The 26,789-nt window shown below is 41.6% G+C and overlaps 1 protein-coding gene across 7 annotated transcripts in view; it reads right to left on the bottom strand.

The window, feature by feature from the left end:
• The window catches only part of pard3bb (par-3 family cell polarity regulator beta b), a 275,337-nt gene that overhangs the window by 114,012 nt on the left and 134,536 nt on the right, over window positions 1-26,789 (bottom strand). For 6 of the 7 annotated variants that reach the window (XM_075478942.1, XM_075478941.1, XM_075478945.1 and 3 more), the window contains 5 exons: window positions 22,746-22,851; window positions 22,178-22,320; window positions 19,184-19,228; window positions 5,265-5,480; window positions 2,592-2,820 (listed from right to left, as the gene is read on the bottom strand). In XM_075478942.1, coding sequence (XP_075335057.1) covers window positions 2,592-2,820; window positions 5,265-5,480; window positions 19,184-19,228; window positions 22,178-22,320; window positions 22,746-22,851 — 739 coding nt within the window. The remainder of the gene's footprint in view (window positions 1-2,591; window positions 2,821-5,264; window positions 5,481-19,183; window positions 19,229-22,177; window positions 22,321-22,745; window positions 22,852-26,789) is intronic. The other variant, XM_075478943.1, reaches the window with a different exon arrangement.

The raw sequence follows: 26,789 nt of genomic DNA, 5'->3' as shown, positions 1-26,789 counted from the left end.
GGAAACCAAACACAGCATATCAGCACAAACACCTCACACCAGCTCCAAAGCACAATGGTGGAGGGCTGATGATCTGGGCTGGTTCTGCAGCCACAGGACCTGGGCACCTTGTAGTCATTGAGTCCACCATGAACTCCTCTGGATACCAAAGTGTTCTAGAGTCAGATGTGAGGCCATCTGTCCGACAGCCAAAGCTGGGCTGAAACTGGCTCATCAACAGGACAATGATCCCAAACACGTTAGGAACGAACAACACATAAACAGGAGGGCAGCAGGTTCCCAAACATGGGACTGTAGTGAAAGAACACACTGTGCTGCATAATGTTCATCTGTTTCTCTTTTAGTAAACTCAGCTAAATTGTCATAATTATGAACCTATTTACAGGCTCAACTGCATAACAAAGATAGCATTCTAACATCTCAAAATAAAAGAAATCTTTTTGCCATCAAATAAATGTTTCTAATATACTGAATACTGGGGGCCCGAGAGAGAAAGTGTGCTAAAATGAGCATGAGGAAAACAAGAAGGAAAAGGTGGTGACTTTCAAAGAGAGCACATTAAACATCAATTAAGTCAAATGTGTGTACATTAGTCTAATTACCTAATATTTCACTTTAAATAACATGCAATTTTGAGATATAATCATGGTGATAAAATTTGACTTTGAAATCTGGAAGTGTTTTCCTGTGTTCCGCTTCAAACAGACTGCTTTTGTAAGTGTGTTTTCAGAGGCTGCAACCATACTGTGCAGATCAAATGGCATGCAAGTGTTTCTTTGGAGATCAGTATCTATGTAATGGTCATGTGAAATCTCACTTCACAAACAACCTCGACATAGGAAAAAAATCTGATATAAGGTAGCAATCAAAGGAGAGAGTAGGAATGGTTCATTGAAACACTTTGCCTCATTCATGACACTTTTCTTCAAGGCTTTCATTCACACTGGAAAATACATACTTTTAAAGTTAATCACACAAAATAGCGCTGGCAGATAATTTTCGGCACCTCTTAAGGAAACTGGGGCACCACTCTGAGTGGTCTGTCTGTATCTGGGAGTGCATGATAGGGCTTCATAAGTAACAAAAAAGAGCTGGGTTCCAAAACTGCTGAAAGGTATCAGTAAAAAGTAAAAAAATATCAAACAGGCAAGCAGAAACTTCACCCGAATCGAGAGAGGTTTTAAAAAAACAAACAAAGAAAATAGCTTTCTCTCCTGTTCAAAGCAAAGTTGAAGAAGTTTGGCCTCTGAGGTACAGCTAGAGGAGGTCACCTTGATGCAACCACACAGCATCCAAGCTGCGGCTCCCAAAAAGCTGCTAATCATTGGTTCCCTGGATGGAAATAATCTGAATCTAAAATTGCAACTGAAACACGGCCAATATATGTAAACGTGGAGTACCTGATTTTATAACTATTGTCTGACAAAAACCACACAATTATAAGACTGCAGCTGTACTAATTTTACATGTAAAACTCATTTAACTCACATGCACCTCCCATTACTGTGAGGTCAACCACTCACTGAGCAGTGTGGACATGCGGTGGATGAGCAAGCATAAACAGAATAGAATAGAATGGAATAAAATAGACAATGGATGAGCAACACTCCATTCTTTCAGGGTAGTAGGGGGAGGGAACTACCCTTATAATCAGAAGTTTACATGGAACGCTGTGGGCTTTCTACTTTGAAGCCTCTGTAGTTCCACTGAAGGAGGGAGTAGAAGCTGGGTACCTGGATGCAGGTGACGGACAGTTAAGGTGAAACAATGGCACTTCACTGAAGTTTCAGACAACTGATTCAAACTTCTTGTTTCCGACACAAACGGATGGCTCGGAGCCTGGCAAGAATCCAGCTGTTTTGAGAGTTAATGAGTGAGCGGCTGCGTAGAGAGATGCAAATACTAGTACAGCTTTTTCCAACCTTGTTTTTCACCAGAAGTTTCTATCTAAGGAAAACCATATCAGCCTTCGCTTATTCCTAATTTGCTTCACTTCTTTAATGAGGTACATTTACTCACTGTTACCTGTTCTTGTGGAATTTAATGACTGTGATCCTGAAAAAAAATGTGTACTGAAAGTTGACACAAAACGGAATCCCAAACTATTGCTTGCTCCACTTTCTTCTTGTTGGCCTCTGAATAGTAATGTTGTTCTGGGTGGGATGTATCCCAAACAGAACAACATTACAAGACAAATATGGTTGTTCAGCTGTGTAAAAGGACCCACGGCACATATTCTGACCGTGGTTCATACTCATGGAGAAGAACAGAATTGATTTAGCAAAGCTTTTCAACGCTAATAGAAATATTGTATTCAATAAAATGATTTTCCTCTCATAGAACATTTTACACTCATTCCTTCTTCTAACCAAAGCAACAAACAGGAGAGGACCATCTGGTAAAACACATTGTGGGGATGAGTGTCTGAGCCAGTCGGAAACGAGCTCGTGAGCATCAGATCTCCATAAAACATTCTTTTAAAAAAAAGGAAGCTCTGCTCTGCGCTGCGCTGCGATGCCAAACGTAGTCCATGTCATCACAGCTCGGCTTGGCACAATGTGGCCGAAGCTGGGCAAATTCCCTTTACTCACCTCAACAGGCCAAAGCCTATTTTCTTGCTCTTCTTTTCGGTTTCTTCAGGCTCATCTGCTTTCTTTTTCTCCCTCTCTTTTCCTTTCACCTTGCTCTTTTCTTTCTTCTTATTTTTTGCTTTCTTTTTCTTGTCTTTTTTGCCTTTCTCTTCCGTTTGATCACCAACCCCCTGGCGGGATGAACTACTTGCAGGGGTGTCACGGCCTGAACTTGGCTCTGAACCTTCGTCTGCAGGGAACGGTAGAAGGAGAAGAACAAGAGGGGGGTTAGAGTGAGTGGATGGAGAAGTAATGTTTCAACTAATAGCAGTAAAATAAGGGAGCTTCATTGTCTTATTTTCACTTTTACATTTTTAGATTTAAATCAATAAGACCAGAAACTTAAAATCATCAGTGTGAATGAATACTGGAGAACCTCGCAGTTAGTATGCAGCTTCTTAAAATGAGATAACTGTGAGCTAAACCCCACAGAATAACATCATACAATACGGACCAGACCGCATCCTGGGTACACCAACACAAACGAAAACAGAAAGCAAGACACAACAATGTAAATATCTATGAACAGCCCAAATATAAACCTGTCCATAGACTTCTTTTCAGGTTGTCCAACTCCACATCCTCAAATCTATCAACCCTTACAGTGAACTAATTAACTCTTACAAATAAGAAAGTAATAATGTTCAAAGCTAAACTGCGCCGCCTCATTACTCCATCCATAGACTGGAGGTTCGGCCTTGAATAACAATGATTAAGGTTGTACTGCTCTTCCTATTTTTTTCACCATTTCCACACATTCTGAGCTGCACCTTAAACCTAACCTCGACTATTACCAGTTTACGCCTAATTCTAACCTTCTAGCAGGCACATCCTAACCAGGACTTCAGAAATGATATTATACCTCACATTGTTTCCCAAATGGACTGCTGGTCCTGACGAGGTCAGCATTTACACCAGAAAAAAGTCCAAGGGACATAAAAAGGGCACACATCCGCACAGGCCATTCATCAGATTTTATGAGATATCCAAAACAAATCAGTTACTTCAATTGAGATGTAATTTTCTATGGATATTCCCTTCAGCTTTAATTACAGAGACTGTCTACCAGCAGAACAGAGTTGTGTGTGTCTTGCTGCAGATTCACAGGCTCATGCTGGCATTGGCCCTCCTGTTAGGGTGGAAAATCAAAATGACCACAGCTGTATAAAACAGCGAGCCTGTATGACACGTATCTTCTTTCTCTTCCTAAAACAAAAAGCTGAATCAAGTATTTTTCTTTCTTTCTTTTTAAAAGGTAAGGCCAACAATGATTCTGTTTGCAGAAAGTGTGTCAGATAAGCAAAATCTGTTGAGTCACATTATCAGCTGCTACCTTACACCCTCAAACAAATAATAAAGAAAGCCATAAAATGAAATAAGAGTACAGTAGCAGACTTCCACTCCAAATTTGATAAGATGCCAAACTCAGTGACTGATTGATTTACTGTGAAGCACTGTGGCATTAGCTCACTCAGGGCAAGAACCCACACAAACATAAAAAACAGTGGTTTGCAGGTAAAACTGAATCCAGCTCAGTGTGTTTACGACTGGAGCTGAAGTGACCCAAGCCCATGCAAAGTGTATAAAAGAAAAGGAAGAGTGAGATATACCCGGTGCACTTCAAAGAAGTGTTCTCTGTCAATTAACAGCAGCTCTGAAAGCACTGAACATTTAGGAAGCTGGTGACAGATGTGGCCACTGTGTGTGTGTGGTGTTGACATGCCCTATTAGTCCTATCCTTTGTGAGCGCAGTGATCTGAAACAGCCCGACTCATTACTCTGGTGGTGACTGATAAGAGTTAGCTGCTAATAACACAGCTGGGAATGGAATATGTGTTGATATTTTGAGGCAGGAGGTGCCTGCTGCAAGGCCCTTGTCACACTTTGTTGGAGAAAGCTTAATTGGGGTACACCTTGCATGTGGAAGTAAGGAGAGAATGCATCAATCATCGTGTGATTAAAAATCCATCTAGAAAAGGCACCGAAGATGTATGTAAGTGATTCAGTGTGAAATTTAAAGATCGACATTGCTGTGCTTTTGGAAATGGCAACATATGGAGACGGAAGGAAATGTATGGATATCTCACTCTCCAATCAGTGATGTGACAGCAGTTCCTGCATGAACTGGAGCTGAAAAACAGCCGCCAACATCAGAGATAGAGAAGCAACCAAAAGTAAAGCTTTTTGTGCAGTTCCATGCTACAGTGTGTCTTTACCATAAAACCATAGTCACAAGTCGTCAAACACATTTAAATTCTCTCTTCAACATGTCAGTTACTATGTGATGCAACTGCAGAGCTGCAAAGGCAAACAGTGTCCTGCAGTGGAAGTCTAAAAAGGGCAGTTTCAGGGAGCAATGAGCAAAGATATCTTTGGAGAAAATGAAAACAACTGCCCCCGACCTTTCAAGCACAGCAGTGGAACAATCAGGATTTGGGCTTGTTGCACTTAGTGGCAGATGATTAAGAAATAAAAAAAGAAAAAAAAAAAGAAAATGACATAAAGAAATAATCTAGCTTTTTGAACACAATCACAACACAAACTTTGACCTTGAGAGCCCAAACATCTGTTTGCTACGGAAACTACATATACATTCATAGATGTGTGCATGTGAGGCACACTTCATGCCCTTACCATCATCGTCTTCAGCTGGCCCATCGTAGGATTTATCAATAGCTGCTCGGAAGCTCTCATTGCAGCCTCGTCCCCTGACCATATTCGGGCGAGGACGGTGGAATGGAAGGAGCTCGTTTTTCCTGTTAACCTCTGACATGGCTGTCTGGAGACTCTCCAAGGAACTGGACTTCTTCAAGCCAAGGGTCGGGCCGAGTTCCACAGGAGTTGAGGTTGCTGTTGGGAGAAAAAAAAAAAGAGTTGTTATAGTATATCATATATATATATATATGTATATATATATATAGAGAGAGAGAGAGAGAGAGAGAGAGAGAGAGAGAGAGAGTATCATAGCAGCAGTAACAAATCCCAATGTACACGGAAGAAACAGGCTAATGGTTAGCTGAGCCGACAATTAAACATCCCTGCACTGCCTTGCTGTGACTGGGTTTAAGGAAAGCCCACGAAGGCACCGACTGCGGGCCAGAAAGAACATGACGCGACTGAACTCTGGGGAGCAAGGCAAATCAAAAAAGTGTGATGCACTAAACTATGCTGTTGTTGTGATGGATGTAAGGTCTGTTTCACTATTACTGGCTCTCCATCCATCATAGCAAGTATACTGTGAGAGGCATTACTCAGGGAGGGAGGGATGTAGCAGAGAGGATGATGAAGAGGTTTGCAAAGGCTGACAATCCAGAGCAACAGTGGAAGTTTTCAGGGGAGAACTAAACAGAGAAGCTTAAGATTCCCAGTGTACAAAAATAGTTCACAAGTTGTCAACAGAGTGTACCTGGCAGGCTCTTTACGAAGCAGACCACCTAGTAATTGTTGCCATCCTGCAGCACAAAGCCAGTTAAAGCTAATGGCATGCCGGCTGCAGGAGTTGGATCAAGCTCAGCTACAGGGCCCACAGTGATTTCTCCACTACTTTTGGAGGATTATTGTTTGTAAGACAAAGAAAAAAAGCAGGGTTGGGGGCCAGAAGTACTGTAATATGATTGTCACTGTCTCCCACTAAAAACAGGGAAGACACTGATGGTGGGTAAGATGGGGAGAGAACGGGCGGTAGGCACGGCAACAGGGAGGGAGCAAATTAAATTTCCTCCAGGGAAAATCACAAGGGAAAACCCTGGTGGCAGGAGGAGGACAGAGAAAAATGGGGAGGAAGAGGGGAAGGCTGGGCCTGCTGCCAGCTCAAAATACTGTTAATCCTTACACACACACACACACACACATTTTGGATTCCTTGCTGGCTGTGGCTTGTCGATATGATGCCACTTTGATTCATGATAGCTAAATTTGCATCACTTTAGCTAATGATTCCCTATACACACTGCTGCTCTTTGTGTGTGTGCATTTTCAGAGCAAAGGAGATGAGAGGGTTGATGTGTCTTCCACATCCATTTAAACAACCATTAACCAAACCCACAGAATGGCACACAGAGTGATAAGACACAGTGAAAGTATGCACATGCATAATGTAAGCCTGCTGCTTGCAGGGGAGACGGACAAAGGCCACAGTGTGTGAGACTTTCATCCATAAACACAGTCCAAATGACATTCAGAGGCAGACTGAATTATTAAACATCACAGGGCTACTGTATGGGATTAATCTATGCTGAATCAAGCCTGTAGTGATGCTGTGGCTGAACAAACAGAAACTCTCAGAAATGCAGCACATACTGAAACCCTGTTCCATCACCAGTCCGAACCCTCATGCACTGAATTCAAATTCAAATATTTTTTCTATACAGAAAGTACCAGTTGGATACAGAGGGCTTGGCAACTAACCTGTGTGTTTGGGACAATCCAATTAATATTTCAGTGGCGTGTGCATGTGAAAGTGCATGTGATTACATTTATTTTAACTGCGCTGGTGTCGCCATCTATGGTGCTTTGGCTGGAAAGCAAAGCAATGTCATTGGTAATATGTTGACCAAACACATGCTCAGTTCAGGGCCAATCAAAGCCTGTTATTTTCTCTGTCAGCACAACCCTGACAGAGTATCTTTGTGGGTCAGTGACAGAGTTTATGCCCATATGAACTCTCTCTCATCTCCTTTGCAATGAGTCAATGCAAGTGTTAAGACATTGGAATGGTACATTTGGCATCACCATTATTAACTATCTTTATACTATCCATCAGCCCTATAGGACTTTGTACCTTTGGCTGCACACCAGAAGTAAAATGTACTTCTAATAATAAATTGCATGCAAAAGCAAATCTTTGAATCAAGGGCTGGTGTGTGATGTTAAGGAAGGTATAATGCACCCTTTCAAGAGCTCATCCATAGTTGAAAAGCTCCAAATAGAGTGGATTAGGGCTGCTGGTAATATCTGAATCACTCCAGCAGATCCATGATTAAACTCATCCAGGTTTTTCCCTTTATTATTCTGTTTATTCACACCCTAATCTGAGGCCTTTCACTCCTCAAGCCAACATGTTTGCATTTGCCAAGAACATTCTCAGAACACAAGTGACTAAACCAACATCTGACATTTTTATTTCAGTCACAAACGACAAAAGAATCTGAGCAAGCAGACTGAAGATCAGGAGACATGCCTAGATTTGTGCTCAGATTTCTCCTAGCAGTTTTACAAACTTTCACCAGAGACATTTGGGATTAAAAGCTAATAGGCGGACCGACTCTGTCCATCTAATGTATGATTCTCAGCCATCCCAGCTGACAGATGACCAACATGGAATAATTGTGGGATATTTTTGGTTATGGCTAAAAATGGCAGTCTAACATCGGACAAAAAGAGGTTCAAAGACTGCTGTTGTGGAGGTCCAAAATTCCTGACCGCGTCAGAAATGTAAGATGATCGTCCTTGAGTGTGACTGCCGCGACCCGCGTCTCCTCTGTACGGCGCTGAGTGATCACTGCCACACTGGCCTCACTGTGTAAAAACCAAAACAATCCTGAACAGTGTTGATGGAAGCCCAATGAGATGAATGTCACTTCTGGAAATCAAACATAGAAGCTAATATGGCTGAGATGTTGCAGCAGAAGTCTTGTCAGTATAATGTGACCTTCAGCTCAGACCATGGCCGCACCAAAAAAGCAGAGGGATTAGAATTTCCTGCAAATCCAAAGAGATATTCCAGTAAACAGGGCAGTTACCTTCAGTCCGTCAGCTAATAAAAACCAAACTTTTAATCCTTGTTGCTTTTCACAGTTCATTGTACAGCCTGCACACATCTGCCATAATGTCACATCCAAGTTCCTCCCATGCCTGTTGCACAGTGTGTAGCTGCCTTCACGGCTACTATACACCAAACGGATATAAAGGACAGGCACCGATGAGAGCGCCCTTGCGGTTTCTCTTCACATCGCCAGTGCATATAAAAAAGCATTTGAACACACCAACAACATGACATACAATCTATGCCAGGGCAAGAAGACAAAATGAGACGAGGAGGTGGGAGTATGTCTGTGAATAAAAAGAAGTAAAACCCATGGATATGTGGATGATAGGTGCAAGCACATATAGAATTACCCGTGTTCATGTGTCCAGGGCCTCAGTTAAAACAAACCCTGCTCGGTTTGACCCATTAGTGTGGTCCTTTCAGCCGGTCTGAAATCTGCCAACCCTAAGTGGATATGCCCCCAGCCTCTCAGAAGAGAAAGCGACGTTCATTTTAAACTTCAATTTAAACTTGGCCATTGTTTTGATGATGTGTGTTTTTTCTGAGTAGGTAGAAAGACGTGATCATTTTATTTGTGCTTAAGATTTTAAAAGCAGCATCAATCAGAAGCTCAGACGAAGGTTCAGTCCTGATCTTCGTAGTTTAAGGACAACTCTAGGAAGTTTAAAAAGTCCAACACAGACGAGCACCCAGCATGTGCACACATTTCTGGGTCCAAACTGCGTGTAAAGCAGTTGGTAGTAGGATGACCTAAATAGGGTTATGAATAGCTTTGTGGTGTTTGGCTGGTTAATCAGAGAATGTTCTCGCACAAAATCGCAGAAACTACTACACAAGCAGGGTGATGAATATGTAGTCACAGACTCAAACACACAGTCTCTCACAAACATTTTTTGCTGCGACTAGCAGGATTTGTGTCATAAATGTAATTACTGCTGTCCAACTGTAAGATGATAGAATTAAGCTGCTTTTAGGAGAGAAGGATGACAAGCAAGACAAGAATATCAAAATGGTTTGAGGGGGATGGGCGGGGTGGGGGAAGGAAAACAAACAGTGGGAGAATGCACAAGGAAAAACTAAGACAACAATCCTGGGACCGAAAGGAAGGGGATGGGAAAGATGACAGGGCAAAGACAAAGTAGGAGAGAAAACAAACAAAAAATGTGAATTAAAAATTCAAGACAAAAACATAAAGAGGGAGAATGCCAAGCTATCCCAAGGCGCTTTGTTGGCAGAAAAGCAACGGGCTACTTTCAAAGTCATAATTACACCAAGGAGCTGCTTAGCAGCAGGCTCCAGTTACAAAGCCAGCAGACTTATGAAGAGCCCCAAACTTTTGGTGAACTACATCATACTTCTGAGTTTCCATCTATTTATGAGTTTTACTTTTGAAATAATGAACACAGAGAAAATAGGCTTTTCAGTAAAGGCACAATCCAACTTCTCTCTCTGTCCCATCAGTGGAAGTTCCCACATGTTTCAACCTAGAGTTTAAGAGAAGTAGTATTTCACAGTCCATATTCCTCCAAACTAGGGCTGGGCCATAAAACGATAACCATAGTTATCGAGGAATAACTTTTCCTCCATGGAGATATGAAACATGGTCGATGTACTTCTCCATAGATTACATTCGTCCATCTTTTGACAGACAATACGAATAGCCAATGACAACGAGAGTTGCGCCGCGCTGAACCAATCACGTGGCTGGAATAGAGCCATGCCAGCAGCTAGCCGTGGCCTGTTTGTTTGTGCTGCTGCAGCCGTATAAAAAGAGAAAACGAGTGCTCCCTCGGAAGACACAGCCCAAGGGATGACATTGTTGATAAGAAGGGCCCGAAAAGTTTGTTGTTGAGGTATTTTTTGAAGTCCGACACGAAACAGTAGTGTGTCGAGCACATGTTCCGTCAAAGACGGGAACACCACTGATCTGTTTCATCACCTGAAGCAGTGCCACCCGTTTGAGCACGGAGAATACAAACTTTTACAAACCCAGCCCGTAACAAGTTCTAATCTTCCCCCGATGACAACGCTCCTGTTAAACTTTAAAGCCTTAAGATTTAAGTTTTAGAACTTTTTTATTTATTTGGAGTTGACCGGTCAGATATAGGATTTTAATTTGAAATTCCTTTTCTATATTTATCTGAGACAGTTGTATAGAGTCACATGGCATGTTCAACTTTGACAGAAAATAAATATTTAATTAAAAAGGAATCTTCTGATATCTTCAAATCTCAATTAAGAGTAGCAGGGAACACCAAATAGTGATTTGTTTTATATTGTGATATATATCGATATCGACTGATATAAAAAAAATATGGTGATCTGACTTTTCCCATATCGCCCAGCCCTACTTTCACCAGCTGTGAAATGTACCGAAGGACCCAAACATCAAGTTCCTCAGATACTAACCCGTCCAACATTCTTTTTTATGTAAATATCTGTCAGTGCACAGGTGTGTGACGGCTGTGAGATGGTGTGGGATGTGGAGAGAAGATCATGAATGAAACATGACTGTGTGTGTGTTTCCCACCTCCTGACAGAAATAAGGTTGTGCTGTACCACAGGGCTCCATAATGACTGAACAAGCAGCACAGGCCGTAAAAACATCTCATCTCTCAGTATTTACTCAATCTTCCCACCGGAGATGTTATGATTGGTGATTTTTAGCTGATGATTAATTATCCTTCTAATAACCGTGATTAAAATGTTGTCAGTTTCTGTTCATGTTTGCCATTAGCAGCATTAGATTAGTGGTGCTGGAATCTATGAAGGCCACCTTTTTGCTGTGCACAAACCAATAATGTGACATATAACTCATTTCAAAAGGGTAATGTTAAAGGTTGTCCACGAAAATGGAGTTTACCTCATAAAAGTTTAACAGCTAAGCAGCTGTTAAACATTAAAACAGAAAAAGAAGGGGGTGCAAATGTTGGAACACTATGTGAAATATGGCTGAATGAAAAGTAATCAATGTCAGCATGAGCAACCGTCATCATTATAGGTGGCGTTCTCCTCTCAGTTTAACGCATGTGAAGTTGCACTGGGACACAACAATCAAAAAGAAAAGATGGTGCCAGGCCTGACAGAAACAAAAGTCAAGGACCTCAAACAGGAGACAATCAGCTGTCAGCGATGCTTCAACGTCTGCCCACCTCAACTCTCCCTCAAAACTGTCCAACCCCTGGAATCAACACTGAGGTTTGTCAGTAAGATCACTGATTGGCTGTTTCCACGAATTAAGCTTAAATGCTTAAACAAAACATATAATGTGTTGGTTTAAAGTGAAACTTTAAAGGCTTCTGAGTCTAAACACGTCCAACTGAGCTGAGAACGATGTCAGACACTAAATACTGAACTAATAATGAGCAGAATTTATACAAACATTTCAGAGTCAACATTTCTTTTTTTTTTCTCCATCTGCACGGTATTCCAGTCCCCCATACTTGATTAAATAGTCAGTGATTGCTGTATAAAGCCTGAGAGAGATGAATGGCTATACCAGCAAGAAACGACAGCACTGACCATCTCGTGATTACTGCTCACCTTTATTGGCTTACTGGAGGAGATGGAGAGGGGTCAAAGGCCATTCAATATACAGAGAAGCAGCATACAGTGCACACAAAGACAATGAAACATCAGTGTGTGCTGAGCAGACGACAAAAAGGCAGATACGAAGGAAAGAACACACGCTTGTGAAATTTATTCAGGATCGAACTTCAACACAAACACACAATGTATAGTGAAATGAAAAACAGGGAATGCTGAGTTCAGCTGTTTGAACTCTTGGTCTAATGACAGTTGTGAAGAGCTAATGGTGGCGTTGTGTTGCATCTGCACACACCCGCACTGACACACAGGCACACAAAGTGAGCTTCTCTCCTTGTGACAAATTAATCCATCAATCCACATCAGCCTAACAAGGTGGCTTTCAGGTGAAATCCAAAGCAAAGTCTGCTAGAGCCAGAGGCTGGTAGACAATGGGAAAAGCGAAGGAAAAAGAAAACAGAAAATCCCAGAGAAGGAGAGAGATGTACAGAGGAATGAAGAGACAATCACAGAGCAGAGGAAGCAGGCAGGACGGGACGGAGAGACACAGTTTTGGCAGAGTCTCGTCAGTGTGTGGCGCTTTTCAAAGTCAAAGTTCCACTGGGGAGAGATTCAGACAATGGTCTGCACCAGTGTCCCTCAGCATCACACGGCCCCCTGACACATCCACACAGAGACGTTCTCAGAGAGTTGTTGTCCGTCCTAAGCTCCTCTGCCTGTTTGCCAGCCGCTAAGCCTGAATGGCGTTGGCAGAGAAAAGAGTGAGTGAGAGCGTGAAAGAGACAGAGAGCAGGCAGAGAAAGCAAACACAAAGACAGAGAACTACAACAAAAGTAGACAAGCGTTGCAGCACTTTTATACTAGTTTACTGCGGTAGAAAAAACTCCTGACAAGTATAGACAGTTGGCCTGGAATGAAACACTCACACACATGAACGGCCATGTGTGATCCCATCGAAACCTAGAAACACACCCTAACAAGCTTTTCATCATTTCTCTGGATATTAATTGCTCACCCTTTACTCTCACAAGAAAATGTCTCTCATCCACGGACTCTGAGAGGCTAACACAGATGCACAGAGGGCTCCAGGCTGCCTCAATCATCCAAGGAAAACACAGTGAAAGAAAGACAGCTGCAACTGTTTCTTTTATGTCCTGTCAACAGCTTTTCTATGCGCGCATGTGACTGTGATGTCCTATTTAAAGTGGCTGACAGAGAAAATCTATGGGGGAAATTTGTCTACGGAATCTAGAATCTGTCTACAGAACAACACAGTTTTCAGGATAGTGTAGACACTTCCTGACCATGTAGCTCCACTGCGCATGCAGGAGCTACATGAAATTTATTCAAAATGTTTCAAAGTGTATTTCTCATGTTCCCTCTTCCACAGATGAAATACTATTGGCACGATGGAGCTTCCATTTCTCGCTGCCACCACAAAGATGTATGGCATGTCTGACCACAAGCGCTCACAGACTCCAAACTGGGGACTTTTTTTATGTGTGAGTGTTGATTCTTAAAGTTCATAAAATCAGCTCAGACGCTTCCTCCTCAAATGTCAAAGGCTTGCAAGTCAAATGAAAAATGAACATGAAATACAGTGTCCGGTTTCCATCATTCCACCAAATTATACAGCAAATATCCCAGAGTTGACTTTTTCCACGGAAAGATGGCGACTGTCCACGATCATAACGTTACCATCAAGGTAGCAGTTTGGTGTGAATATTTGGCTTTGTTGAGCAGTTGCTCAGTGGTTTCTTGGAGTCTGGAAGGGGAAACAGCATTCCCAGAAGTCATTGTCTTTAAACTACACACTTTCCAGGACCCCACCCGCACTCCCACCCCTCACCATGACCACGCAGCTGTCTGACGTCCCACCACAGAGCTGCTGGATGCAGTTCAGCTGTGAAAAAAAATATTTTAGAGGAAAGGAGAGTGGCTCTGAAAAAGCTTGCCAGGCACACATGCTCCAGCAGCTCTCTGGTCTTAAACAGGAGACACACTGACAAGTAACAGCTACAGTATAGAGAATGTGCAAAGTGCTTTAGCAAAAGAAGAAGAAATCTGGAAATCAACCAGGAGTGGAAAAAACAAGAAGAAGATTTTTTTTTTTTGGGGGGGGGCTTCACAGGACATCCAACAGGTATATCATAAAGAAAACATAACTAAGACCAAGGACTTTGGAAACTGCAGCCTGAAACAGAGGTCTGCTGAGAGTGAGTGATAAGAAGTAATGCAGAAAGTTAAATAACCAAGTTAAATCTATTCAAACTGTCATTTTGTCTGTTCCAGTCCTAAATTTCAGCAACCAAGAACAAAGTTAGTGTCCAAAGAGGCATAAGCATCGTGCATTTCTTTTTTCTCTAGAATACATATTGTAGAGCATTTCACTATGTTTGGAAAAACATTAGATCGTCTTAAATTTGATGGCAGCAACACATCTCAGAAGAGACCAGCTGGAGGAACATGTTGGAGGAGCTTTTCTGAGACCTGTTGCTTTTCTTTCATGAAAAGTAGAATATCTCACTTTCAATTGCTTTATAGGAGATGTTTCTGGTTTTATTTACATTTTACACAACCTCCCTAATTCTTTGAGACTGGGGTTGTATAAAAGGTATAAAAAAACAGTGAGGCAGAGTAAAGGCGATCCATTTCAAGAAAATACAAGTCGCCTCAGGGCAAACGAGTAAATGCATAAATTTATCATGCTGTTTAACCCGAATTACAAGCTGTCAGTGAGATTAGATTTGTTCTAAGATGTACACAAAAGTCATGGAAAAAAATAATTGAACTTTTTACACCAATTAACAACTAATATCTGTTGACACAGTTGATAAAGTCTGAGAAAATAAATCCTTATACGACCAGTTCCTGCGGTGTACAGTATTCGTTTTAATTTGTTCCCCTCACAAAGCCTTCAATATTTCAATCCCTATGAAGCACTCCTCTTTTCCAATGCACCATGTTTCCTTGTCAGCCTTTCCAAATCAGTCCAGATCACATGAAACAACTGTCCCAAGTTCTGCCTCACATGGTCGTCTATCTGGGATACAGCGACATTTTAGCTCCCAACCCAGGATAGGAAACTGACAAATGAATGAGAAGGAACATATATATATATATATATATATAGAGAGAGAGAGAGAGAGAAATATATTTGTATATAGAATAGAAAATACTTTATTCCTCCCCCGTGGGGAGATGAGCCTCTGACTGCAGCTGCTCCTCTGTCCTGCCAGGAGGCTGTGGAGAGGATGTTTATTGTTCACCATCACAGAACGTAACTTCCTGCTCATCCGCTGCTCCACCACAGTTCTGAGAGGGTCCAGCTCGCTGCCTATCACAGAACTGGCCATTTTCACCAGTTTGTCCAGCCACCTACAGTTTTTGTCTGGAGTGCCACTCCCCCAGCAGACAGCAGCATAGAACAGTGCAGTCTGGGATGTGGGATGTCTCTTAAAAACATTACAACAATATTACTGGGCATGTATTGTTGTAATGTTTTAAATACTTGAACGCAGTTTTTCTAGAGAAGATAATTGTTTTGTATATGTGATTATCGTCCATCGACTCTTTTGGGCTTTCACATGCGCGAGCGTACAACCAGCCGGTGAGTTACATGCTGTTAATAAAGTTGTTTTGTAACGTCCCCATGCCAGTAATGTGAGAACCATGCATATGGTTTTTTTGGTAAGGCTTGTGACTTTATTGTCGGATGGTTTATAAAGTGGTGTGACGTTTCTGCAGTGTGCAAGTTGTTGTTTTACGTGGAAGGGTTAGCGCTTGTCCCTTAGCCACCACTCGCATGACAGGCTGAGCGAACAGCGCTATCTCCACACAGGGAGCGCAGATTTGCACCTCTCTGTATCCTACTATCAGTATTTGACAACCTCTAGCAATGGAAATGCGCTTCAAATGCGCCGGAGTTCCCCTTTAAGTTCATGTGTGTAAAAGCAGATGAGCCAGTACTTTGGGCAATATAGTGTATGTATATATATATATATATACATATACACACTATATAATAGGGCCGGCACGGTATATGTATTCGTACCGAACCGTCACGATACGGGGGTCACTGTTCGGTACGCGCATTTCCACACAGAATACACACGGTACGTAAGTTTTCTGAACGCGAAACTGTTATTTTGCAAGAGTTTCCTTCAGGACCCATTTAAACACTGCCACATGCAAGCTCTGATTGGTCCGTAGAGATATACGCTTTCGGACAGAGTAGTTATAAGAACGCAGTTATCAGAACTGTCCTACTCGAATTTCGTTCTGATAACTGTCCTTCCCCAGCGGAGCTGTTTCAGTCTGCATTGCACATGAGTCGGGACTGATGCGCCGCGCGCAGCCGTCCGCGTCAGTGACGTGTTAGCCGTTAGCTGTTTAGCGCCACATTCAACTACAAAACAGAACAAAACAAAACCCGAGAGAAGAAAAAACACCACAAAGAAGCTAATATGGAGAGCGAGGAGGCCACCGTGTTCATGGTCTGCATGATGGTGATATTAATCATGGACAATCACATCAGGCGTCTAACAATGAGGCTGGAAGAGCACACAGAGAGTCAGGATCAAGCGCAGGCGATACTTCTTCGATTCATGAAGGAAGAAAGGAGAGCAGCGCGCCGCAGACAAAGGAGACAACGTGTAAGTTTAACTTATTAAACACGCCAAGGTTGTGTCTGTGTGGTATGATGAAACATTTCAGCCGTGATAGCATGACATGGGGCGTAGCTACCGACCACCACACACCTCCGTCAGATGCATATGTGTTCTATTGAACCATGAAAAGACCCGAACAATTACGTCTCCCAAATGTATTACAACAACCCCTGGATACGAATACATGCAGAGCAAAAAAAATTACCGAAGCAATTGGAATTTACATCGCATCTGCTATGCGCCCATATTCCACTGTAGAAGAGGCAGGATTCAGATATCTATTACATGTGCTCGAACCTCGCTACACGCCTCCTTCGGCACTGTACCGAAAATGTACCGAACCGTAGGGTCCGTACCGAGGTACGTACCGAACCGTGAGTTTTTTGTACTGTTCCACCCCTACTATATAAACTATAAACTCCAGCTTGCATTTTTTCCATACGGTTTCTGCTTTGCTCCATATATCACCATGAGGGCACTCTGAATGAGTCTGGACCTAATAAGTCTGTACCACCAGATCTAAAACTGAAATATAGCAGAATGTGGAAAAAGGCTGATTGGCAAAAAAAAAAAAAAAAAAAAAGACACGCCGCAAGACAGACTTGCATCGAGTGGAATGAAGAGTGCTCCTAAAGTCAAGTGGCAAAAAAAATCAAATCGGGTAGACTTCAAGGCAAAGAGAAAAGTTTGAGATGCAACTTGTCCAAAAAGATGCATTTGCAGGCCACGAAGGAGAGAGCTCTTCAAGCATCAGCAGGTCTGCACCTGAGCACCCTTTCAGATGAGGGTGTCACATCTCCTCCTCTCTTACCATTAAGAAACCTGTGTGCCCATCTTTACAAAGTAGTATCACCTTTCTCTCGAGTCCTTTGATGAATTCACTTCCATCTATGCTTTATACTCTGTACAAACCTACTTAATTCAACCAAAGCAGCAAGGAATATATGGGACAGAAGAGGCCAGATGCAAAAGCAAATATTCCTCTCAGCTGGAGAGAGGAAAAAGAAAATAAATATATACTAAAGTGTGTATTCTTTATTTCATCTTTTTATTTAACTTCTCTATACTTTGAATTTATTTTATTGCAAAAGCAAATCCCGCATCAGTAGAGCCACTATTGATTAAACAATTCCTTCACTTTAGAAGAGCTCATTAAAATATAAATAAACACCATAAGCCATAACGTCATAACAACTTGCTTAATATTCAATTCAATTTAATTCAATTCAATTCAATTCAGTGCCAAAGTACAACAAATGTCATCTCAAGGCACCTGAAAGACACAGCCCAGTTAAAGCCAACTACAATTCCAATCCAATTCATTGTATACTGAGTAGTTCTTGTATTTGCCACCAAAACCGCCCTGACCCTGTCGAACCATGGACTCCATAAGACATCTGAAGGTACGAAACCACAAACAGATCCTGTTTTTTTTAAAGCTGGACTTGATTTCTGGCATAAAATACATTCATCTACTCACCTATAACAGTTTGGTGAAAGTCGGCGTCCTTCGGAAGATATTTAGATCACTGAGATCGGCGTATACCCGTATAACGGGAGAGAACAGGGCAGAGACAATACAGCCTCTAAATAAGGCATTATCTGTCTTTATTTCACCAATACTTTAAGACCAACCAATGAATGAACGTGTACTATTGCACTGTTAGCTCAGAGCTGCCATGTTGTTGTCATCCGGGGCTATCGGGGGGCTTATGGGGGCTTTCTACACACGCGTCTACTGGGATGACGTCATCGACGTGCCGCTGCAGCATGCTATGAGACGTCACTGGCGTTTGTCGGGTTGGACAACACAGGCTAGCCTTTGCCTACAATGTGCATCTGAGATCTTCTCTCAAATATCTCAAATTCATTTGAAATGAATCTCTTAATTCATGTTATGGTTGATCGCTATCTTCAGGCTTTTTGTGATTAAGCCTAAACAAGAAAGTTAAATTAAAAAAGAATAAAAAACTTTATTTGACTTTCTTATTCATGTTGAGGGAGCCATTGTTTCTTTGGTCTTCTTTTTCTGCTCAGCCCTTTTTTCTTTTGCTCCTCTTCATCCTTTGCTCTGGAAACCAACACATTTTGATGACACTTTTGGGCTTTTTATGAGCAGTTTGTACATGTGTGCATTTTATGTTTGTCAGAAGACCTTTTCACAGATCGGTTGTGGTTTGTCAGCAAAAAAAAAAAAGATGTCTGCATTAACCTCCCACTGCTGCTCTTTGGTAATTCCGATGTACCAAAAAAAGGGGGATCAGCACCGCATCAGTGTGTGCTTTCACACATCCAGGCAGCTTTGTGGCAACATGGCTGATTAGAGCGGTGAGTTCCACAACGCCAGCTCGCCCTTTCACACAGAGCTTCTTCACGTCTGCTACCATCTCTGTTGCTGACCAAGAGAGAATATCAGCGGTGGATAAACTTTGACCTTCCATGCCGCATGTTTACTTTCACACATGACATCCATGCATAACAAAGGTGCATCAGTCACGGCTTGAAAGGTTTGTATCAATAAAAAAAACTAAATAAAAGAAAAGGCCTAGAAACTTTGACTTTTGACTCACCGGCTGTGCCTCCATCCAGGGAGCCAACGTTGTTCTCGTCTGCCACTGAAACACATGAAACTCATGTTAATACAAGACACGTTCAAATCTTTTACATTGCTATGGCGATTGCACCGTTCTCTTGGAGTCTACATATTCCATTTCTTCAGATTTCTCTGCTCCTTCTGCTCAGGCCATCAGTCTCTCAGCTGTTATTCTCTCCTTCTCATTTTACAAGACAGAAGAGTATCTGCCCTTCTCTCCTGTGATGTTGGCTTCACTGCTACTGCAGTCCTCGTCCTTCCTCCCTTTACTCTCACTTCATTTTTCATCCACCCTCCCTTTTTCCAGTGCCCCTCATCTATCCCTCTCACCTTCTGCCCTTTACCCTCATGTCTCTCCTTCAGTGTTTTATTTTTTCTTTTGCTACTCGCCACTCGGCACGCCCTGTCCCTCCTCTGATCACCATTCTCAGTGTTAATTCTTCTTTCCCCTCCTTTGTAAAGCCAACAAAGTAAGACATTGACTGGTAGCACTGCGCCAACACACACACACACACACACACACACACACACACACACACACACACACACACACCAAACAAATGCTTTTCTAATGAAAAAGCAAGCCTAAAATGTAACAGCCTATGTGTTTATCTGACAGCATCTGTTTGCGGTGAAGCAGCATGACTTCTCAGCCAGCCGAAGAGTTCAGGGCTCAGTCTTCCAGCATTTACATATATATATATATATATATATATATATATATATACATATATATATATATATGTATATGTATATGTATATGTATATATATAGACACACCAGGTTGGAACTTAATAATCAGGTTTACACTAACAAAATACCTAAAAGGTGATTCGTTTGATCGATCCAAAATGCAGCCTACATAAACTTGATGTTTTCTTTATATTTAAAGCAAAGCATCAGTTTCCAGGGATTTGAAAGAAAGACGAATGGGAAAGAGAGAGAGACAAACACAGACTGTGGTGAAGGCAGAGAGAGAGAAAACAGCTGAAATTCACCATTTAGAGCCAAATTCAAACAATCCTTGGATTTTTAAATTGGGTTGAGCTGAAAAACTAAATCAGGACAAATGAAATAAAAATGAAGTCATTTAACAGACCCATCATAGACGAGCTGTATCAGTCCAAACTGAGCACCAGATTGTTGCTAAAAGCTGTGCTGGTCATTTAACGTTGGTAAAGTACACACTAAGAAATATTATTATATATCAGAAGCATTCACAGACATTAGGTGTCATCGGCTGGAATATTCTATTCCTCTGGTCTAAATGGCCTTGCTAAACTCAACCATCTACGGTGTAATCATCTTCAGTGAATTAATACTTAAATCCAACTCTGCCAACTCATTATTGTTTTCCTACTTTGTGGCGAAGCCGAACCACCTGACTCTGAATGATCACTTTAATTAAAATGTGCCAAGTTAAACAGGCTGCGAATGAATTAAGTTTAAAATTCATTCTGCAAGAAACTCTCCAACTATTCTTTCATGTCCAAGTCTGATCGCATATTAAGTGAGAGATATTACACCATTACGGTGACATCTGTGTGCGTGCGTGCCTGTGTGTAAGTAATATTCTTCAGAGCTCTATTAGTCAACAGTTCACATGTGCTATGATAGAGTGGATATGATTTTGAATAACTCACAGTGAGCATTTACATACACTGCTAATGAGCAAAATCTGAAGAACATATGGTGATGCAGACAAGTCTGTGAGAACAAAGAGATATTCGCAGACTAATGTTGAAGTTAGTCGTGTGTATTATATGCATATATGTCAGTGCATGTGTATTTATATTTATATGTATATGCATTTTCTTAGCATCAGGGAGATGATCAGAGAGGGATGAAGAAGGATTTTAGGCTGGTCTGAGAGGATAACATCTATGGGCATCCTGTCTACATCACTTGTGGAAAAAGACAAAACAACAACATAGTAATGGTTGCTAAATCTTACTCCTTTACCATCAATAAAGAGGGCGATATACGTGTTGATGTTTTGGTGATGAAAACACATACCATTCAAACAGTCATGTATCAAATCCTGATTTGTTTGCTGCACATTTGTTGATCCAGTGTGTAAAGATACAAAAGAGGTGACGTAAAACTCTAAAGTGCATACCATCAGTCTGTCTGTGTAGAAATGGATGTCTGTGCAGTTCAAATGAACGTCTCCTTCTCTTTTGTCCAACTTTCTCACACAAACACACACACGCACACACACACACACACACACACACACACACACACACACACACACACACACACACACACACACACATCTGGCAGCAAAGCTAACTTGAGGAGGAGGTCTGAAGAAAGTGACATTTGAAACAATAGGCTTTTGTTGTGCTGTTGCTTCTGCTGTCATATTACACTGAAGCATGCAAAAGCGCAGACACAATTATGTGCACGTACACGGGTGTATTTCTGAATTGGCTTTTTCAGACTGACTGAAATGGCACTCAACTCTTGCATCTGAATATCTGCAATCAGAGAACAATTGGTGGTAAAAACGTCAGGCTGCGTCTCTGACATTTGTGTGCAGAAATAAAAAACCATAATGAATCTGACTTTAAATTCTGCTCTGCATTTGATGTTTTTTTGTTTTTACTTGGTTCATTAAAAACTAGATGAGAGTTAAGAAAGAAACGGAGCATTCATCAATGAAGAGGCACCACAGCACATCATTTCTCAAGCCCCAGAAAGCATTCGTATCTTCAGCCAAACTTTCTGCAACAATGTAAGTAAAAAGCAACCACACACACAAAAATAGACAAAACCTATTTCAACAATTACAGATAATGTTCAACAGATCCCACAGTTTGTATACAAGCCTGCAGTGGTGTGAGTCTGCATGTGGCTGTGGGGAGTGTGCTGCCAGTGCAGCAGCCATGCAGCAGCAGGAGCATTTCAGAGTGAGAGGATGCATGGAGCCACACATGCAGAGCAGATCGTAAAAAATTCTTCCCACCATTGGGATGCTGGCTCTGACTCGTACCCAGGTCCATGCTCTTAGAGGCTTTGATGTGCTGGACCTGCCACTGGTTCTGGTTCTGGTTCTGGTTCTGGCTCACAGACTGGGGCTGAGCTGGGCAAGAGTTTCGAGAGTGTTCCCTGAAACAGATGAAAAACAGCACATATTTTCCTTCTGAACCAATTGATGCTGTGTGACCATCACAAAGACATCGTGCAAACTGAGCCTAGGCCAGCTGTGAACCAGCATCCATGGTAGATGGAACTGAGACGGGCTTGGTGTGTTCAAACAAAACCACAGCGGTATCAAACTGTTTCTACTGGAACAGGATGCAATAATAATACAATTTAATCTTTAACTCACTTATAGACATATATTGTAACCTCTTAAAATAAAAAAAAACAATTTGATAATTTAGACCCGCATGAATCTTCCCAAATTAAGACAACAGCTTGCAGATGGAGATTGAATCCAACATAAGAAAGCCATTGTTTGGTTTGAAATAGCATTCATGTCCAGCGCTTTCTGTGTGACTGTGGAACAAAGTGCAGACACTAACACACACCTTTCCTGTAAATAGGAGTGTTGGTTAAAGTTGCTGGTCTCAGTATCATGTCCGCACAGCCCCATCTCCTCTTCTCCTTCCATGTGAGAATAACTGCCATTGGTCACTGAATAGAAAATAATAAGAATAAGAATAATTAATTTAATCAACAGAATTGATACAATGCATCCATCCATTCATCCATTTTCTATAGCCCATTAACCCAATTCAGGGTCCCAGTGGGGCTGGAGCCTATCCCAGCTGTCATTGCGCAACAGGCAGGGAACAACCTGGACAGGTCGGCAGTCCATCACAAGCCAGCCCATGAGTGAGAAAACTAAAGCCACTTTATTGAACCTGCTGTCCCTGACCTGTTGAACATGTACTCAACATGTACCGCTGCTGCTGCTGCTCTACGAGCTCCCAACTCAATGACTGCAGTTATGTGCGAAAAGCAAGAAAATAGACTTGAAACACAATGGTATGTTTTGGGTCTGTTCTGTTGTTCCATAAAATGAACATGAGATGGACTTGAAAGCGGGGCTGAGCGAGGTCATCAACATACGAAGCTGTAGTTTATGAAAACTAACTCTTAAAGCTGCCTTTGAGGCTCAGAGGGGGTGATTACTTTAAAAAAAACAAAAAAACAGTGAAGACACTTTAAACACACAGTACTGTGGTCTACTGCTATCATCAACTTTATCCAAAAATATTTATAAGACTTGCCACTAGCTATGATGCTGAGCACTAGCTCTCAGTTAAGAATAAGAACAAGTGGGTGAAAGAAAGGAGGAAGACGGGAAAATATAAGCAGCCAAATGAGCCAAACTAAAGTAAAAGAGCATAAAAAGCAGTTGAAGTTGTTTTTCTTCGCCTGCTTGATAAACGAGTCCGTGACAACTTGATACACAGACACAAAATCCTCTGGAGCATCATTTACATACAGTCATCACTTCTCAGAGCAGAGCTGCTGCACAGCATAAGCTGGAATTACGACACAATGCGTGCCGCATGGCCTTTATGCTCGCATCTGCACACGTGTGACTGAAAGTGGAGACGGCTGGAACCAGAGAGGAGGACGGGCACGTCTGAAGATATCACATCGCCTTCATCTCCATCCCTCCCTCTCACTCTCTTTCAGCACTAATCACCTGCTTTATTTTTCTTCAGCTCACTTTCTTGCAATCTGATATTCCGGCTGCCATTTATCACCCCCTTCAGATCTCCCATAAATCATTTTATCTCCCACTCAGTTTTCAGATTTTTTTTCCCTTTTAAACTTCCTTCCTCCTCCTCACTGCTCGCACCTTAATCAGTCGAACTGTCAAAAACACATTCTTGTTCCACCTCACACACGCACAAATCTGTTCCCACTGACTCCTGCTGTTTGAAGTGAAAAAGGCATTTATTGTGGATGATGGATCAATAGCAGTTAACTCCAATAGAGGATTGATGAATCCTCTTCTTTGTCACTCAACTTTTTCTTTCCGTCATCTGTATTTGTCAACAGCTTTTAATTTTGGCCATTCAACACCAGTAAAACTGCATGGACATTATTTTCATGATTTTCTTTCAAATTGGTCACTATTCTCTTGTGTAAACTGACATGGCGGTTCAGACATGAAAACAGAATTCAGTGGAAGAGAAGAGTGTTTCACTACACAGTTTTCAGCTTTTAGGTAAAAATCTACAGCATTTCTGGAGTGACATCTGGATTGAGCTTGCAAGGACCATCATTTGTTGTTCAAAGGAAGGGCGATTTGACCAGTCAGGCATCAGATGACCTGACCTCCACAACCGCCTCACATCAACCCATTCCAGATGATTTGGGATGAGTTTCAGCCCCCAAACGCTCAGCATTTCAGTGTGGGAAAAGCTGTTAATAAATATCTTACACAGCAAACATGAGTGTTGTGTTTTGTTAACAAAACAATGTCCTATAACAACACAAATGGTTTTGCAATGAATATTACATCGTAAATCTATATGTGTCATTTGGTGTTACTGAACAAACAACCATCCACCCATGGAGGTATTGTTCTACACTGTAGACAATAGGAACAATTTAAAGTACCCTTAACCTTGTAGCACCCACAGTTGCAGATATGCAACAAGCTTTTTATTTATTTACATTATTTATTTACATTATATTTTTATTTATATTTTTATTTACATTACATTATTTGATTTTTTAAATGTACATACATTATTTACATTCATGTGTAATATTTTTTTACATTACATTTTATGTGCCGACAGTTGTCACAGCAATCATTTTCTTGGCTCAGTGAATTACACTCTGCTTTGTGGTGGTCTGTTCTAGTTTGTTCTGGTCTCGTTTGGTGTGGTCTGCTTTGTCCACCTTTCACAGCGGTAATGGGAGGTCAGGTCTCCAAATTGTATTATTACAAAATTAATCAGGAAAGCCCACAGTTGCAAATATGCAACATTGCCTAAAATGATTAAAAAAAATTGCCCAATTCCAAAAATTCCAAAAATATTGGTTTATTCCCACCCAAAAAGATGCAAGAAGAGCCAAAATGATTTTTTTCAATGATTATTCATATGCTTGGGTGCTACAAGGTTAAATGAGATGTTACACCAATTAATTTTAACTTGTATCTAAAAAAAAACAGTGTCTCTAAAATAATGGCTGGTCATGTGCTGTAAAAAGTAGGTTTTACTTAAACTTACGTAGAATCAAAATCTTACTAAGAATCAAAACCATGAAGCAGTCGAGCCCAGCCAGAGATACGCTGATTCACAGCAGTATGGGTTAAATGCTGGATCTCACACATCCCATTGCTCTTGATTGCATATCTCTGTGTTTTTCAACCAAATCTGTGGCTTGGAAGCCTCAGGGTGATGTCAACCTGTCTGTCTGTTCTCCAGCTTTCTCCCATTAACTACAAAAGACACCTTTTTTCCTTTTGGAGCATATTTTCCCATTCTGTCAGTTACGATCAGGACGGAGTCTAAGATGCACTCGTTGCTGGGTAACATTATGAAGGGCAGTAAGAAATCAAAGATGATGTCACAATCCTCTGAGATCTCACAGGTCCCGTCACGGCTGAGGCTCCTTTGGTAGATTCATGACTTAATGGATGATTCTGCACTGAGACCATATTAAGACCTGAGAATGATGCCATGAGCTCATCTGACATGTCTGTCTGTTGCATTAAGGGCAAATTAGACTTCTGCAACTGCGCACATCAATTGTCGCTTGGTTCTGGTCGTGAACCAGTTTTGCTGTTATGCATCTGCGCCCTCGGTCTGGAATTTCTAGGGACGCACAGCAGTTTCCCCCCAAAAGTATTCGAGAACTCGCGAGAATTTCGGTGGGCGGTGACGAGAACTTCGGGCGCCCCAGCACTGAACGAGAAGAACAACCACACAGACAACCGGAAAGGCATACCAAGGACCAATCACAGCTGCTTTTTGTCTGCGCACTTCCGCTTGAGCTCTGCGTGGGTTTGCGTCCGTCCGACGTGTAGTCAGGATTTTTTTGAGGTGCGCGGCGACGGGTGCAGACCCTCTGCGCGGGGGGCGTGGTCACGCACAGAGACAGATTTGACGGTTGCAGAGGCTATGCGTCGAAAGCATAAACTCAGCTTTAGTTGCTCTCATTTGACCTTTGCAGCTAATATTTAGATATTTTGACGCCGGACTGACGGTGATATTGTCGATCGCTGTATGTAAATCTATACGCTCCTTCAGTGAAAACAGAAACTTCTGGGTCATTATCACATATGGGAAATTTCAAATTCCTTCACAAAGTCAGTATGAGTATGCCTCTATAATAACATTGGCAAAGATTGCACAATATATGAAGTGGTATTATATTTCAGTTCAAGAAGATGAACACTTCAGACAGAGACACAGAAGGAAAGGATGCTGGGAGCAGATAGAATAAGATGCAGAAATGGATGAGAAGTAATTAGAGACGTCTATTAATACAGAAATAACACATCTGCATAAATCCATATGGAAGGAGTCATTACACTCATTTTATTCTTCTGCATAAGCACACAGCAGAAATCTTCATTCTAATTTGGACCTTAGTGC

This window comes from Odontesthes bonariensis, chromosome 12 (assembly GCF_027942865.1).
Source record: "Odontesthes bonariensis isolate fOdoBon6 chromosome 12, fOdoBon6.hap1, whole genome shotgun sequence".
Taxonomy (NCBI): Eukaryota; Metazoa; Chordata; class Actinopteri; order Atheriniformes; family Atherinopsidae; genus Odontesthes; species Odontesthes bonariensis.
This window is presented reverse-complemented; position numbering and strand designations above follow the sequence as displayed.